The sequence below is a fragment of the Hibiscus syriacus genome, unplaced genomic scaffold (assembly GCF_006381635.1).
Source record: "Hibiscus syriacus cultivar Baekdansim isolate YM2019G1 unplaced genomic scaffold, ASM638163v2 tig00110044_pilon, whole genome shotgun sequence".
Lineage (NCBI taxonomy): Eukaryota > Viridiplantae > Streptophyta > Magnoliopsida > Malvales > Malvaceae > Hibiscus > Hibiscus syriacus.
This window is the reverse complement of record NW_024062574.1, coordinates 1,380,100-1,397,674: the sequence shown is the minus strand read 5'-3', so window position 1 is coordinate 1,397,674 and position 17,575 is coordinate 1,380,100. Positions and strand designations below refer to the sequence as shown.

General features: G+C 35.0%; 1 protein-coding gene and 1 pseudogene across 1 annotated transcript; one reads left to right on the top strand and one right to left on the bottom strand.

Moving 5' to 3' along the window:
* Nucleotides 1-4,407: 4,407 nt before the first annotated feature.
* On the top strand, nucleotides 4,408-7,890 carry LOC120213808 (protein SCARECROW-like). Its single transcript, XM_039211875.1, has 2 exons — nucleotides 4,408-6,179; nucleotides 7,245-7,890. Exons 1-2 carry the CDS (start codon nucleotides 4,408-4,410, stop codon nucleotides 7,717-7,719), a joined length of 2,247 nt encoding a protein of 748 aa, XP_039067806.1. The 3' UTR covers nucleotides 7,720-7,890.
* A 1,423-nt stretch (nucleotides 7,891-9,313) lies between these two features.
* Nucleotides 9,314-15,732, bottom strand: LOC120213809 (annotated as a pseudogene).
* Between the last annotated feature and the right edge of the window lie 1,843 nt (nucleotides 15,733-17,575).

Sequence of the window (17,575 nt, the reverse complement as noted above, 5' to 3'; positions counted from 1 at the left end):
ATGTTTATTTTATAATTTATATTCGAGATTTATGATTACTTCTTTTGATAATATTATTTTTAAAATCGCAAGTTTAATTTTTGTTTCATTTTGATAATCTTATTTTTAAAATAAATTAGTAAAAAGTTTTGAAAAAACTTGTTTTTAACGATGGGTTATTAAAATGAAACCAAAACTTAACATTAAATATGATTTTGAAAAAATTGAAAGTTTATGTACTAAAACGACCAAAAAACTGATAATTTAGATATTAAATGCATAATTTACCCTATTTTTAATTATAATTTCTTGCTTCCAAGAGAATTTATAAAATATATTTTAATTTTATAAATGCACTTAATTTTAATATTAAATATTAAAATATAAGAGATGGAATGAAAGGGATCCAACATACGTACTATACATTTGCAAAACCAACCAATAAAGTATCCCTACTAAGCAGATCATAAACTATATTATTAAATTCCACAATCCATCTATATTTCATTTTCATGTATGATAATGATAGTAGTCTATTTTCATAGGGATTTTTTTTTTCTTTTTTATGAGTTTTTAAATTATTTTTATTTTTATGGTTAGATCAAAAAAATCTAATTAGTTTGATCTCAGATCTAAATCTTTTGAACTATGATATTATTTTAGTGTAATAACAAAATTATTTCCTACGTTTATACAAATTGTCACTCTATTCTTTATCATTTTTAGATTATTTTAGTCATCAATGTTTTATTTTGGAGCAAATATCCCGTGGTTTGATGAAAATTGTTAGTTAACTAACTGTCAATATTTCATACGGACGTGGTAAGTCTACCTGTGATACCACTTCAGCAAAAAGTTATTATTATTATTTGTTGCCCTTTCAGCTCCAAGGTTTTGCCTTAACTAATCCGGATCGACCCGTGTTACACATCTGGTTTTACTGGGTGATTCTCCCAGCAGAGATTTTCTGCATACACAAAAACTCAAACTCGAGACCTTACTTAAGCGATATCAAGTTGCTTACCACTTGAACCAACCCCGACAGTAGCAAAAAATTTATTTTAAGAGTAAACTATATATATTTAAAAATAATTTTAAAATATTTTTTGATGACGTGACATCACACATTGACATGCCACATCAACAGGAAGTGTTGACTGTTAGTCAACTAATGATTTTTATCCACTTAGGGGACATTTTACTCTAAAATAAAATGTTCTAAAAAAGAATAAGGGATAAAGTGATTATTTATACGAATGTTGGGGTAATTTTATTATTATACATTTATTTTAATATATTTTATATAAAAAAGGTTTTAATCTCGAATATAAAGAAAGACGTTAAGAATTGATTTTCAAACCTGTTGAATGCAATATTTTCAATTAATTAAAAAAAAAGTCTTACTCTCTTAGACATATGTTTTTAAACCTGTTGAATGTAAAAATAAAACTTATTTAAATTATTTTTTAATTATGAAATAAAAATGCTAATTATATATAGCCTTTCTAAAAAATTAATTAAATTAATTAGTTTGATTAAGAGATTCATAAGTCAACCAACTCGGTCAAATTCAAACAATTAGGTCATAATCGAGTGCTCTTCATCCTTGTAGGCTATCATTTATAAGTATTTAATTATTTTATTTAAAATCGATAAAAACCTAAAAATATATAAAATATATTGATTTTTATATAAACACGATACCACCGCACATTCACACCTCACATTGTCAACAACATGGTTTTCAGAACCGGATCGGTTAGTGAACCGGTTATACTATCGGTTCATTGGTTTAACTGGTCGAACTGGTCTGACTGGTCGGAAGAATCTGATGACGTCATAATTATTTTTAAAAATTAAATAAAAATACCAAAAATATTGAATAAAAATAATTTTTTATATCACAAGTCATATTCAAAGCAAGTCATAACATATATAAGTTAAAACCATAAAATCAAGTGAAACAAAATTATTCAAATTAACTACAACATAATATTTAAGGTAAAACATATTAAATAATAAATATAATTATATAACTATAATTAAAAAATAAAATTGGGGCTAAAAAATCATAACAAAATGATATTGTTTGGTTTAATTTTTTTTTAAAAACAATCTCACATGGCTAAGAAACATAGAAGAGCATCTCAAAAGTTTAAAGAGTAAAAATATGAGAACAAAACAATCCCACATGGCTAAGAAACATAGAAGGGCATCACAACTAACTTCTATAAATAATAGAGGTAATTTGGCATTCAAAATCATGAAGCCTTTTGGTGAGCATAGAGTTAATTATTTTTTCACTTCAATCAAGCTCGAATTTTAGGCTTCAGTCGAGCTTCTAATTTTTTTTTTTGAGTTCGAGCCTTTTCGAGTTCAAGTTTTTATATTATATTTCGAGATCTAGTTGAACTTGATAATTTTTAGCTCGTGAGTTTGAGTCGAGTTGAGCTTACTTTTAAAGTTTTCAAGTTCGAGTCGAGCTTAGCAATACTCGAGCTCGACTCGGCTCGTTTAACAAACGATGTTGTTTGGTTTAATTTAAAAAAAAAAAATTGGCGGTTCAACCGGTTTTCAATTGGTTCACAGTCCGGTCCGGTTCGAACGGTTCAACGATTCTGTCCGGTTCAGTAGTAGCAGTTTAATCGTATTACAATGAACCGGACCAGACAACAGTTCCCGGTTGAACCAGCCGATCCGATCCAGTTTTCAAAACACTGGTCAACAATGTAGTTCAAATCTTTAAATTAAATTAAAAGATATACTCTTATTGATCACTTAAATATTTTTTATATACGTTTCGTATTAATCACTTAAGAATTTTTTTATAGTTTATAACATAAACTTTACAGATATAAGTGTTCGATTCTAAAATCTTTAAAATCTCAAAAGAAAAAAAAAACCATCTCTTCATTAAAATCGTTTGAGTTCATATACTGAAATTTTAATAAGAATAAATTAAAATTAAGCTAAACTACACACATTTAGTATCTAAACTATCACTTTTAGTTCATTTTAATACTTAAACTTTTAATTTTTTTCAAAACCATACCTAACGTTTAGTTTTCATTTCATTTTACTACCCGTCATTAGAAACTTAACACTTTTAGTACCTAAACTATTAGTTTTGATTCGTTTTAGTACATGAACTTTAAAATTTCAAAACTTAACGTTAAATGGAATGTGATACTAAAATGAAACAAAAACTAAATTTTTTAACGACGATGTACTAAAATGAAACTAAAACTAAACTTTAGGTATGATTTAAAAAAAATAAAAGTTTAAGTATTAAAACGACTAAAACCGATAGTTTATATACCACATGTGTTATTTACCCTTAAAATTATTTATATCAACTTATACCAATACAATATCAATTATTTTTTTGAATACTCTATGTGATTAAGGTATTATCTGTTCAGAATACTATTTAATCATTAACAACACATATATATATATATATCCTACCAACGTAATTTGCTCAAACTCAATATCTTAAAGGAGAATAATATTTTCTTTAATCATTATGATAATTTAATGAGTATTTTTATTAAATATAGTTTATATATTGTCATACCCACCTATATAAATGTGAGTATTTTTATTTTAGGTAATAACATAAATGTTAGTAATTGAATGATAACAATAATTGCTTATATATTTTGGAAGTGACAATAAATTCATGCACCCATCCCCCACGAACCATTCTCCTTCTTCTTCAAACCCTCCATACTTGATTTCTCCAGTTCTTTTTCTCCAACGGCGTTCCCATGCATTAAAGTATTCATCTTCCATGGGCTAAACTCTCGAGGCCGTAGGTCGCCATGCCTTCCGAGCGACCTATTACGTGGCCAGCCATGCACGTCCCCAAGCATAGGTCGCCATGCCCTCCGGGCGACCTTGTAGGTCGCCATGTAATCCGGGCGACCTTATAGGTCGCCATGCACTTCCTCTTCCTCGTGTGATTCCTCTTGCCCTCGGATGCCCTCGCATAGCTCGCTCGGATAGTCTCGGTCGGATGCCCTCGGATGCCCAGCGTGTTGGAACGTGCATGGCACATGCAATCTCTCTCATATCTCGCCGGAAAGACATGGCGACCTAGTAGGTCGCCCGAATAGCATGACGACCTACGGGTCAACACTGTAGATTTCACCATATTTGAGCAATTAATCTTGGAAGAGCATTATCTCGTGAAATAATTTGTTCGATAACGTTATCTCGAGAGTTTAGCCTCTTCCATGAGATGTCGCGCTAGCTATCTTGTTTAGCCCTGAGTTTAGAGGAATCCCAAAGCTGCTGTCCTTGTTCTCGTACCATTTTCTGCTTGGATTGTTGTTATCATCGATATATATATAATCGTACTTGTTGCAGTAGAGCTCTGTCTGGTTTTGTTTAGATGAGGATTGAAGAGTGATTTTGTTGTTGTTAATGGCAGCTTGTGATTTGGTAGGTGAGAATGGAAGAGGAAGAAGGAACAATATTAACAGCAGCAGCATCGAAGAAAACCCAGTGAGAAGCGGCACCATGAGGAAGAGAATGGCTTCTGAGATTGCCGATTGCCAGAGGTTTCCTCGCCGGAGCAATCTTGGTTCTTCCGATAGCAACATGGTGTGCTCTTTCATGGCGGCTAGTAATAACCCTAATCCACCCTTCAACTACTCCACTAATATGGATAATAATAGTAGTGCTGTTATCAATTGTACGAATTTCTCAGCCTTGACGTCAGCCGGGCCACCTGCTCTTTTATCTTCGAAGGCCTCGAATTTTTCTGCTGTTATCGACACCGTCTCTTCCCCTAGTCCTCAGCATCCCGCCGTGTGTGGGTTCTCGGGTTTGCCTTTGTTTCCACCAACGGACAGGAATCGAAACGGAAACGCCAACATTTCCTCCACCGTGGTAACCGTCACGTCGGCGAATAATACCGTCCCTGCTTCTTTAACTCCGATCTCGAATTCTATGGATGATAATTCGGCGACGGCGTGGATAGACGGCGTTATACGGGACCTTATCCACATCTCGGCTAATGTTTCCGTTCCTCAGCTTATTCACAACGTGCGGGAGATTATTTACCCTTGCAATCCGAACCTCGCTGCTTTACTTGAATACAGGCTCCGTTCTTTAATGGATCCACTTGAAAGGCGAAGAAAGGAGGCGCCGTCATTGCATCTGCAGGAGGTGACGTTGCCGAGCCAGCATGGTCAACAACAAGGCTCATCTGGGTTGACGCTTAACATGGACTCCGCCATAGATTCCGGTGACATGAGTCAATACTTCAGTTGGGAAATAACACCACTTCTGATCTCTTCTAACAATCAGATTAGCAGTAGCCCTTCGGCGACGACTACACCGCCGGTTCCATCGTTAAACCAACACCAGCTCGCCGAGGAGCAGCCGTTGGTACAAGAAAAAGCTTCACCGGTCGAGAAGACAACGACTTCGACGGCGAAACCGGCTTCCACCGTTCAAGCAGTCCAAGCATGTGGCGGTAGAGACCGGAAAGAGGAGCTCCGGCAACAGAAGAGAGATGAAGAAGGGTTGCACCTCTTGAAATTGCTACTCCAATGCGCCGAGGCGGTTTCGGCTAATAACTTGGAGGATGCAAATAGGATGCTGTTAGAGCTCTCGCAGCTGTCGACGCCGTTCGGAACGTCGGCTCAGCGCGTGGCGGCGTATTTTTCGGAGGCTATCTCGGCGAGGCTCGTCAGCTCTTGCTTGGGAATATGCAGCGGATATCCTTCTTTTCCGGCGAGCCATACTCAAAAACTGGTGTCGGCTTTTCAGGTGTTCAATGGGATAAGTCCATTCGTCAAGTTCTCCCATTTCACAGCAAATCAAGCCATACAAGAAGCGTTCGAGAGGGAGGAGAGAGTGCACATTATAGATCTTGACATAATGCAAGGCTTGCAATGGCCTGGACTGTTTCACATTCTCGCTTCCAGACACGGCGGACCACCGCACGTCCGCCTCACGGGGCTCGGAACCTCCTTAGAGGCCCTGGAAACCACCGGTAAACGTTTAACTGATTTTGCAGACAAACTGGGGATTCCTTTCGAATTTTTCCCGGTGGCTGACAAGGTGGGGAACATCGAGCCTGACAGTCTCAACGTCGGCAAGACGGAGGCGGTGGCGGTTCACTGGTTGCAGCACTCGCTTTACGACATCACCGGTTCCGATACCAATGTATTGTGGCTGCTTCAGAGGTGATTAACATTTCACGATTTATATTCAAAATTTCGATTTGAACACGATTAATGCATATTCATTACGATTATACACATACATTAAGGCAGGATGATCATGCATACACACATTCATGTCGTCTTCTGAAGCATATAACTGGCCTGTCCCTGTGACCAAATATCTGTGGTTTCAAGGGCTGTTTCGTATATAATTTAGCATAAGTTGCAAGCTTTTAGTACCATTGGACTTCTGTTATTTATATATTAAAGGAGATTTTTCGTATTTAAAATTTTCTACTCATAAATAGATGACAGATTTTTTTTTTTTGGATAAGTAAGGTTTATTATCCAAGAAAGCAGAAACTTAATACAAAAACAATCCAATGAAAGGAACAAAAGAGGGGAACCTATACAACAAAAATCAAGCTATACCCCATTGATTACAAAGAAATAAATTAGTGTTATCTAATCTATTGATAGATCTATTGCTTAGATAAAGATTTATAGTCTGCTTAATAGATTGAACTATATCATCCTCTGATCCGCTAATCCCTCTGAAAGTCCTACGATCCCTTTCTTCCCAAATGGCAAAAATGAATGCACACCACGACAGTTTAAGAATGACAGTAATTAAAGATTTTCCCTTTCATTTCGCTGTCACCCAAACCATAAGACTGGACCAAGAGAATGGAGGTTTTCTGATGCCAGACAGCAGAAGAATGGAATTCCAGATTGAAGAAGAAACTTTGCATTCAGCAAAAAGATGGTTTCTAGTTTCACTACCTTCAATAGATGACAGATTTATTACGTAATGTGTAACACTAAAATCATGCAGTGAAATTAGTGTAGCTCAATGGCTTAATCTAATAATAATAGAAGTTAAAATGGCATAATTTGATTAAAACTAAAGATTTGTGATTTAACATAAATATTGTTATTAAGTTCTTAATTTAGTGATTTGAAATTTTAGTTATCTGTACGTAGGTGATCCTAATATATATAGAGAGAGAGTATTGTAATAGTATATGGCCTAACAGGTGCTGTTGTGTTGGTATGAATAATGTAAAACGTGTGTTTGGGATTCAGATTGGCACCCAAAGTAGTGACGGTAGTAGAACAAGACTTGAGCCACGGCGGTTCATTTCTGGGAAGGTTTGTGGAAGCCATACACTACTACTCCGCCCTGTTCGATTCACTCGGAGCTAGCTACGGCGAGGAGAGCGAGGAGCGGCATGTGGTGGAGCAGCAGCTACTCTCGAAAGAGATACGAAACGTGCTCGCTCTCGGCGGCCCTTCCAGGACCAGCGAGGAGGTCAAGTTCCATAACTGGAGGGAGAAGCTGCAGCAGTCCGGGTTCAAGCCCATCTCCCTCGCTGGTAACGCCGCCACGCAGGCCACGTTGCTCTTGGGAATGTTCCCCTCCGACGGTTACACCCTGGTTGAAGACAAAGGTGCACTCAAGCTCGGCTGGAAAGACCTTTGCTTGCTTACCGCTTCTGCCTGGAGACCCATTCATGCCACCGCCACCGCCGCCGCCGCCGCCACGACTCTACTCCGCTAGCTTGTTTTCTCCTCTCTTTTTTTCTCTATGTTTCTTCTTAATTTGCTCTGCTCTTTGGCCATATATTTGTATGCCTTTGACTTGTTGAGGAAATGGTGCTTATGCTTCAAGGGATCCCACTCTGTTGTGCCCATTGCCCATTTACGTTTCACATTTTGTATTATTATTGTGAGATTAACATATGGTTTTTCTCTTTTGCTAAATGAATCAGAAAGGTCATTATTTGTTTTGTTTAGTAATTAGTATTGGTTTCTAACTTTGTAAATGAAATGAGACAGATTGTGAGCTATTCGAGATTTATTCGGTTAACATTTGATAAATATTCGACTCGAATTTCTATTGAGCCAAAATGAACTACTTAACTCGAAAAGCTCAAGAATAACTCAAAAAAATTATATATGAAAATTTTATTTTAAAAAATTAAATTATTAATAATATTAACACGTGTTTATTTTAAAAAATATATATATAATAAAAAGATTTCATGTACTTAAGATTCAAGGTCGAATTTGATTTTATGTTTCAAAGAGTTAAATTCAATATTTTTTTTTATTTTGAGTTTTGACGAGCTTTTTCGAACTTCAATTCATGATTTCATGTTCGATTTGAGCTTTCAAATTTTTGAACCGAGTCAAACTCCATTTTAGAATTTTCGAGTCGAGTCAAGCTCAACAATACTCGAACTCGACTCAGTTCGGCCCCAACTACTTTCAAGCTATTGGTGAACGTAGTAACATATGAGGCTTCCCCTACACCATTCAACATGCAACGATGAAGCATCTATTTTCGACATTTCGTTCTTCAAAAAAGAAGTTGAATTTTATTTCATTCATTACAGGATTCTATTATTTTCATTAAAAAATCAAATTTTTTTACCATTCGAGTATTGATCCTATGATTCATCATTTCATGATATAGAAATGGAATGCAACATGACAACCACTAAATAAATGAAGATGGGAGTTTCAACCTTGTTTTCTTATTTAGAAAAGGTGTAGAAAACAGTAAGGTTGTCAAATGTTCTAACCCACTCGCTTTGGCTTAAAAACAAGTTCAATTGTCAATTGTCAAACCAGTAACAATCAAGAAGTTCAAAAAGAAACGACAATTTTAGCCATAATCGTGTCAAGTGAGTAAGATCCACAGGTTAGACAATTGACACATGAGGGAAGATGTAAAAAGTTTTATTAAGATAAGGGCAGGGAAACATGTGCACACATTCTCTTAACTTGTAGTTCCCAATTATGGCACCCTTTTGACTATTATCTGCATGACAAGTCTCACTAGCCCACTTATTGCTGTTTCAACCTTTCCATCTATAAACCGGAAGACACATTTAGAACATGATACTATGTGTGGCAAAACGACAACCATGTGTTTGCCAAAATTCAAAAGTACCATTTTACCCATTTCTCCTGTCTTCACTTACAAATATCATTGCATACGTGGTAACCAAACAAGTGCAACAGTTACCGAGTGCTAGATCAGTCGGTACTGTTACTATTGCAAGAACCTAGAAACCGTAAAATCAAGTACGTTTAAATGTATAATGTTCTCTAATTGGATGAAAAGTTAGTGAGATAGACAAAAAATAATAATAATGAAATAGTAAAATCCAAAAAAAAATTGAAGGGCATGATAGTAATACCACATTCGGTTGACACCAACAACCATGGATGCATGCATTTTCTTGAACTGGGAATGGCCATTGAAATTGAAAACCCTTGGAACAGATGCAAATCGGACCCCTTCTCTACGTATGTTAATTCACAAAACTAGACGGAAGAAGATAATGAAAGCTCACTCTATCTGTGTGTATTCTTGAACAATCACTTCAATACCCCAAATCCATCTTCCCCTAGCAGATTCAGCCACCCCCAGAGGGTTTGAAGTTCCATTTTTTTTTATTTACTGAAAAAATTTCAGAACACATACACATATATGCACCCGTTGAGGTCATCGCAGCTACAATTTTTGTTGCCATCTAATACCCTTCAAAAATCTAGGTCGGTGTCAGAATTCTCACCATTTAGGTCCTTGAGCCCTCGAATTTTCCAAGGATTCGAAGTGTCAATTCCATCTCTGGCTCATTATGGATTTACATTGCATTCATTCAGAAAATGATTTTCGCGGTTTAGAAACTTCCTCCAGAACACCTTATATTTCGGAATTCCCAGCTCAAGCCAGGGTTTCATATTTCCATTATAGTGCAACACCGCAGCTTTCTTTATGCTTTGAATACTAATCCCATAGTTGTGCCCAAGGCCCGATAAAATCCACTCGCTGTCAAGAGCATAGATTAGGTCCTGAAAAGTAAGCATGCTTGCCAGCAGAGATGATTCCTCCTTCACGCCCATCTGTTGTCACAGAAATGAAAGTGACACTGAGTTTTACTAGTTTAATTGTTGCAGCTCTGCATCGTTCTATGTCAAATGGATTTAGGATAGAGGTTGAATACAGTCGTGCAATATTAATGTCATTTTTAAACAGTGTGTTGCACATGTAATTGAACTGATACGAGATATTATCTACATTACATTCACTTACCTTTTTTACCAACTTCCAGTAGGTTTCAGAAATGCCTAGTTCTCTCCACCTAACCAGATCAATTACATTCAATCCAGACATCCACGAGCATGAATTTTCGTTGAAGCTGCTTTCGCCCAAATAACTCTTCAGCTGACCCAATCTCACAGAGCAAATTTGGACAGCACCCATCGGTTTCTGTCCCATGTTAAATTTCCAGAGTGTTGACAAGTCTTGGCGGACGACAACATCATCATCCAGAATCACTATTTTTTCCAAGTTTTTGAATACCTCAGGGAGAAGATAGTGGGAATTAGAAAAGATGGATATGTATTGTGTTCTGTTATGGATTGCTGGTGTTTTGCCACTGTTGTGAAAGGAAACTCGGAACTCCAGAGGTGAGTTGAGGTGATATAGAGTCGTTTTATCGGAGTAATCCAGAATAAGCTGTTCAATATTCAAAACCTGAACCACAGCATCCTTGAATGTATTCCTGAGAAACCAGTATTTCATTGCATAGTAATTCTGTCCATCAGTCAGCACGTGAAAAACCTGGTTCGTACTGTCCTGAAATATTGCAGGATAACCAGTCAGTCCAGCCAGTAGAATTCAGACATAGAACAATGACATGATATCAAAGAAAGACTAACACATACCTTTGCATGCATGACAGTTGAGTTTATTACAACTGATGATGCAATGACGTTACTGGAGAATATAACATAGTGTTGTAATGTGGGATCAGAGAATTTTTCTGTCAGCTCTTTATCAAATGAATCGTCTCTGAAATATTCTACAGTTAGTCTCATATATAGGCAGTGATGGCTCTTGGGCATCGTCTGGACCGCAAGTTGGTAGAGGAAGGCACTCTGCTTCATGTGAAAATTAGCTTCATCCTCAGTTAGGTCAAATTTGTCTCAATTTCTTGTCAACATTATTACAATCTGCAGTGACTGATTTGGCTCTGGCTATTGCAGCTTCCATTCTTGCCGACTTCTTTTGAATCCTGATACAAACCAATAAAATATACTTTGTGCTCAAGCATGAAATATGAGCATTCAAAATAACATAAGATTACTGTGACCGCTATTTACTCAACCAATCTACCAAAAGGAAAGACTTTGGGGGGGTTCTTTGAAAATTTATAATTTCAATGATTTAATATTTTGAGCATGTTTGATAATCTAAAATTAAACCTGTCTGTTATAATTTTTTAAATGAAAAAATGTGGAACATGTTAAAGTAGACAAGAACCTACTTTTCACTTAATGTAGAATATTTTCAACACTTTTTATTTCTTTTAACTATATTATATTTTAAAATTTATATTTATCAAACAATCTAATTATATCCGGTATTTAATTTTAAGTAAAATACCAAACAAATTTATAATTTATTTCAGCAATTAATTTTTTCAGTTCATCAAACAACACCCAAGTAAATCAAAACTAAGCTATGTAACTCAGAATCAAGTAAGAATGTCGGATACAAGTGTGCATATGACATAGGTATGTTCAATTTCCTAAGTTCTTCAATGTATTTGGAAGATCTTCCCAGGGTCATACTCATACCCCCATCCCCACGTCCAAATATGTGCCCGACATGTGTTGGACACTGATACTTTCCAAGAGAAATGAGTCAGAGTAATATATACGAACCTTGCTCTAATGTGCTGAGGTTATATTAATTTACCAGATATTATAGAAATATGGTATAGTTCTACCCAAAGCAACACATTAAAATATCAGATGAACAAAGATAAACACCCCATACGGAATAGTACTTCTGGACAAGATATGGCACCCAATTAGTAAATGCTAGATCTAAGTAAGCTACAAGATAGAGCCCCTACTCCTGCATCAGGACAAAAGCAGCATAAAGGAGAGAAAATGAACAAACAGATCAGACTGCAAAAGAACAAATTGTCCAAATATTGCATCTGTGTGAAACTTCCCAATTTTTTTCATTCCCGGCTTCAATAAAGTGTCTAGTTTCCCTAAATGAAAATACATTTTTCCAATGTTTCCTTCTGGTGAAATACTAACTTAAGGTGGCTCCTCTAGTTTTTCCGACACTTGAAGGATAAAAGTTGGAAAGGACAATTACCTCATTCCTAAAGCTTCTTGCTAGTGGAAGTTCAAATGTTCAATTTGAAATGGAGTACAGTATTTCATTGTAAACTAACATTTCTAGTTAGTAAATGAATCAGTATCCTCACAGTATCAAACTGGAGTAGTTGGCCTTATTCATGGAATTTTATGAAGTAGTGAATGATGCACCATAACTTACCCTGGAGGAAGATCCGCATCTGTAGTGCTTTCACTAAGGACACGCTCTAGTTCTTGAATATTTTGTTTCAGTTCACGAGACAACTTGTTCTGGGCTGCCATTTTTGCAACACTAGGAAAATATGCCCTGGCTACAAAAAGCCGGTCCTTCAATTTCTTCACTGTGGAATCTTTCATGTCTTCCCTATTTTCTTCTTGCCAAATGCAGTAGCTCCCATATTTCAACTCACATAATTCCACACTTCCATCAATGCCACCTTCCTTTCCTGCTTTGCCACTATCTTTCCTAACCTGCGAGAGAAAATCAAATTATTTATAGAGATGCTATATAGTACTAAAAGAATTTACCGAATAGCATGTAACAAACTTTTGAGAATATGCATACATTCTTATTGCTGTGTGGTTGCATCACAACTTGAGGCGGAATTGTAATACCTGTTGAACATTAAAAAATGTTCCAACCAAAATTTAATAGAAGGGATTGGTTAATCATCCAACGTACAGTTAAGAAAAATGAGTTCAACCATACCTTTCTTCTGATAACTTTTACGTGTGGCACTTGTACTGCTGGTTTCATTTTTAGCTTCATGTACAATGTGTTTAAGAATATCCTAAAGTGAAAAGAAAGAGTTAAATGCGAATATGACATACAGACATAGACTACTGTATTATGGTTGTAAAGATCATTATCAAACAAAACCATATGAGGTAATTTTGCTAGCCTAATCAGGAGCCACAAGTAACTTGGAATATGTGTACCTTAATAACATAACACATAAAGTTGAGCACTATTATTAATGTGGTTAACTGATAACTGTAAAAACAAGTTAAGGTATTCACATTAGATTACATATTAATGGATAGATGGAGGAGATGCTACGAAAAACATGTGTTAATGCGTAAGAGCCTAAAACTATGGGATCAACTGCTAAAATGATATAGACTACAAAATGAGTGTTTTATCCAATATCTTAATCCCCAATAATTAGCGAACATATTATATAACCACAAGTTTTTTAGTACAAACCCAGAGTATATACTAGCAAAGATAGATGATACCCTTAGGCCATATAGTGACCTTCACACTCAACAGATGCAGAATATGGCAGACACTGCTACTAATGGCGGCAAATTTCAATTTCTCCAAATTATTAAATGATAAAAAAAAGGATTCAAGATGAGGGAAAAATGAAGGTCAGAGCAGAAGCCCTCTAAAGCTAGCACACTAGAAGCAAAGTACAGAACCTACTACCCAGAATTAATATGCCAAATCATAGTTTTTGCTTATTAATGTTGTTTCATTTGAAGAAAAAAAACTTATTTCCTGCCCATTGAGAAAAAAGCTCTGAGTTGACCCTGAATATTGGGTTTCAAGAAGAATGGTATGCCCCAAACCTATACTTTAATCATAAGCAAGTCTCAGATAAAATGATAAACTTATAGTTCTGCTGTTGAGATTCCATTTATGGCATATTGGAGGTTTTTGCCCCAAACCAAAATATTTAATTCTTTGTTTCATTCTTGCTTGGATTCTTTTGTTTAGGCATTAATAGTTATCAAAGATAAAAAAAGCCAGTGATTAGTTTGCAATAAAAGTGTAATAAGAAGAAAAATGAACACTTTATGGAGTTTTTGCATGTGAAATTTCTATTCAAGTGAGACTTTGGAACTTGGAAGAACTCAGGTGAAGAACGATGATAAGTAATGAAGTTACAGCACCATAATAAGAGACACAAGCATAGAGAACCAAACATAAATCTATTCTATTTGAAATAAGACTGAATTATTGAGGTTTTTGATCATACAGTTAAAAAGTTTGTTCATTTCATTTTGTTGATGCACAATAAAGATACCAATCAAGAGGTGAAAAAAGGTTCTATTCTACCTTTGTCTTATCTGTCTCAAATTAACTTCATTTTCCATACCCACTTCTCTTAGTATCGTTCATTGATTACAGAACACAATACAATAATATTAGTGCTATGTCAATTCCTTGACCATAGCATCTATAGTCTTGGTGAAAAAGGAAATCGTGCAAGGACTGGGATAGGTAAATTTTGAAACTAGAAGTTTAGATGCCAGCAAGTATTTTATGTCTTAAGTCTGAGTAATTGGTAAGACTTATGAGACCAATTCTCAGTACTTAAGCCAAAAGAAAACATGTCCTAATTTCTGTAAATCGATCTACAATAAACCCAATGTATATCCTCAAACAATCTACAGCTAACACAAGAATATAGCAACTTGATCATCATCGTATAATTTCATTGCAAAAAAATTCAAGCCTCATCAACACCAATTATATATGATAAAAATTCAAAGCATCGTATTTCAGAAACAATACACAAATAAAGGAGCATAATGAAAAACCAACCTTTGGTAGAGTAGGTCCTAATTTTCTCACAAGGTTATCTACATGTCTTGTACGATCCCCCTATAAGAAAATTCAAAGCACTAATTATTACGACTAAACAATTTCCTCAGAAGATAAAAATTGATTAGCACATTTACTACTTTAACTTGATGTTTCGCTATTTTCTGGATAAAATAATACATTTGCATTAGAATCAGGAAAAATAAACTACTTACAGAAGGTGAATTGTGTTGAAGAGGCACAAATCCTGCAGGCATAGGTAAAGCACAAATGAAAACGACTAGAGCATAGATGAGTGAGTACAATCAGAGATCTGGTTCAAATTGCTAAAGAAAAAGACCGAGTGAAATCTAGATCTACAAATCCGACTCACGATTGCATACAGTGACCTAATCGGAAGCAGATCTAAAAGATTTGGTAACAGGCACCTGGAGAGTGAAATCCATTGTGTAAGCCAAGCAAGAATCCAAGGGGAACCAGCATTGATAAGATCACAAGGAAGAGAACGCCAAAGGCCAGACCTCTCCATCGCCGCTTCGCGGGACCGACTCCACCACCACCTTTCATTTCCTTCCTTCCCTCAACTTCAATGCGGCGATGATTATTGTTCTAATTTGGAAAATTAAACAAAATAACTATATTATTCACGAATTTCAGTGCAGATGCAGAGACACGGTGAGCAGCTGTTTTTACTCCGTCAATTTAGTTGCCTCCGCTCTCTAACGGCTAACGGAAACCGCTATTATTGAGATTCCGGTATCTGTGACAGCTTTTCTTGTGATTCGTGATTTGAGATTTAAGCCGGTGGTGCTGCGGTTGCTGAATCTTTACTCGTCAGTCTGGTGTACGCATCGTATTAGTACTAAGTGTAATAATAGGCCCAAATAGGCTCCAGTTAAAAAATAAAATAAAATACTCACTCAGTGCAGCAATGCCAATGCCAAATGGAGACGAAGCTAGTTGTACGTGGGAGATTTACATTACCCCATTTGTCACCATTATCTTCCTTTCGTAATTTGTATTTGATGGCGATGTTATCATGTACCCTCCCCTAATTTAAAACTTGAATGTTTGTTAAATTAGGAGAAAATTAACCCTAAACATAGAAAATTAATTATACTATTATTTTCTGATCGAATCGGGTCAAATATTTTTCACCTTAAATTTGAACAACCTTATCCTTTAAAATTTTTACTCGACCCAAACTGATTTAAAAAAAACGATCTTATAAGATCAGATCAAATATACATCATGCGCTTTCCTCTTATTAAGTATCAAAAGCACATCTTAGAATATAAGCTCTCACTCGACATGGTCTACTCAATAAGATTAGATCTTCAAGATCTAGATATCAGATTACATTTATTATAAACATGTAGTATAATATAGCATATACAGCATATTAAGATCTACTGGTGCTAGTACAGTAGAGTGGGATAGAAAATGCCGTTCATTGTACTTTAAACCTAATACGATGATCTAGTCCAGAATCTTCTGCTATGTTTAGCCATCAATGCTCAAACCAGCACCATTCAAGACGATGCCCGACTTCCATTTAATCTTTAACATAATGTTATGTTACGCTACGATGTACTCTACATCGTGAGACCTTAACCTATATCGTATATCTAATTTTTACGAGTTATTTTTTTAACGAGAACATTTTACATATATAAAAACTCGAATTCGAGACGTGCTTAAATGATATCTATTTGCTTACTACTTAAGCTAACCCATTAGTCGAAGATTGTATTATTGATTCGAAATAACTATGACAATAAAATTATCTGATTTAAAATAATATTAATAACTAAAGTGTTTTGGTACAGTTATATCAAAATCAATTAATTAATTAATTAATGATCAAAAGATTATTTTCAACTACACTTTACCGAAAAAATAAGAGTTAATCCTATTATATATATTTAAACTATGATTTTTATTATCAATGATCTCTAGAACAAATTGTCAAAAACTATTAGTTGACATCTTCTCTCTTTTTAGGTTGTGAGTTCAATATTCATTAGAATCAAAATTTTTCGCCCAAACATTATTAAAAAAACTATGATTCTTATTTTAAAATAATATCTAAAATTTTAAATATTAAAATTTAGAATGAGAGTCATAGTTTGAGGATGAAATTAAAATATTCAAAAGTTTAAGGACTAATTTAAAACAAAAGAATTATTTAGGAATGAAATTAGAATGTTCAAAATTTGAGGACCAAGTTGAAATGAGGGTTATAGTTTAGGGATGTGTGACTAAGTTAACTCCAAAAATAAAAAAGGAAGGGTAAACTACATATTTAGTACCTAAACTATCAATTTTGATTTGTTTTAGTACTTAAATTTTTAATTTTTCAAAAATCATACCTATGTTTAGTTTTCATTTCATTTCAGTACCCGTCATTAAAATTTTAACACATTTAGTACCTAAACTATCATTTTTGGTACCTAAACTTTCAATTTTTTCAATATTAACGTTAAATTTTGAATGGGGTACTAAAATGAATCAAAAACTGAATTTTAGGTATAATTTGAAAAACTGAAAGTTTAAATACTAAAACAGATCAAAACTGATAATTCAGGAACTAAATACGTAGTTTACTCAAATAAAAACGAGAGAGGAGTCTGAAGCGTCGGTGGTGAAGGCATATCACTTGGACTTC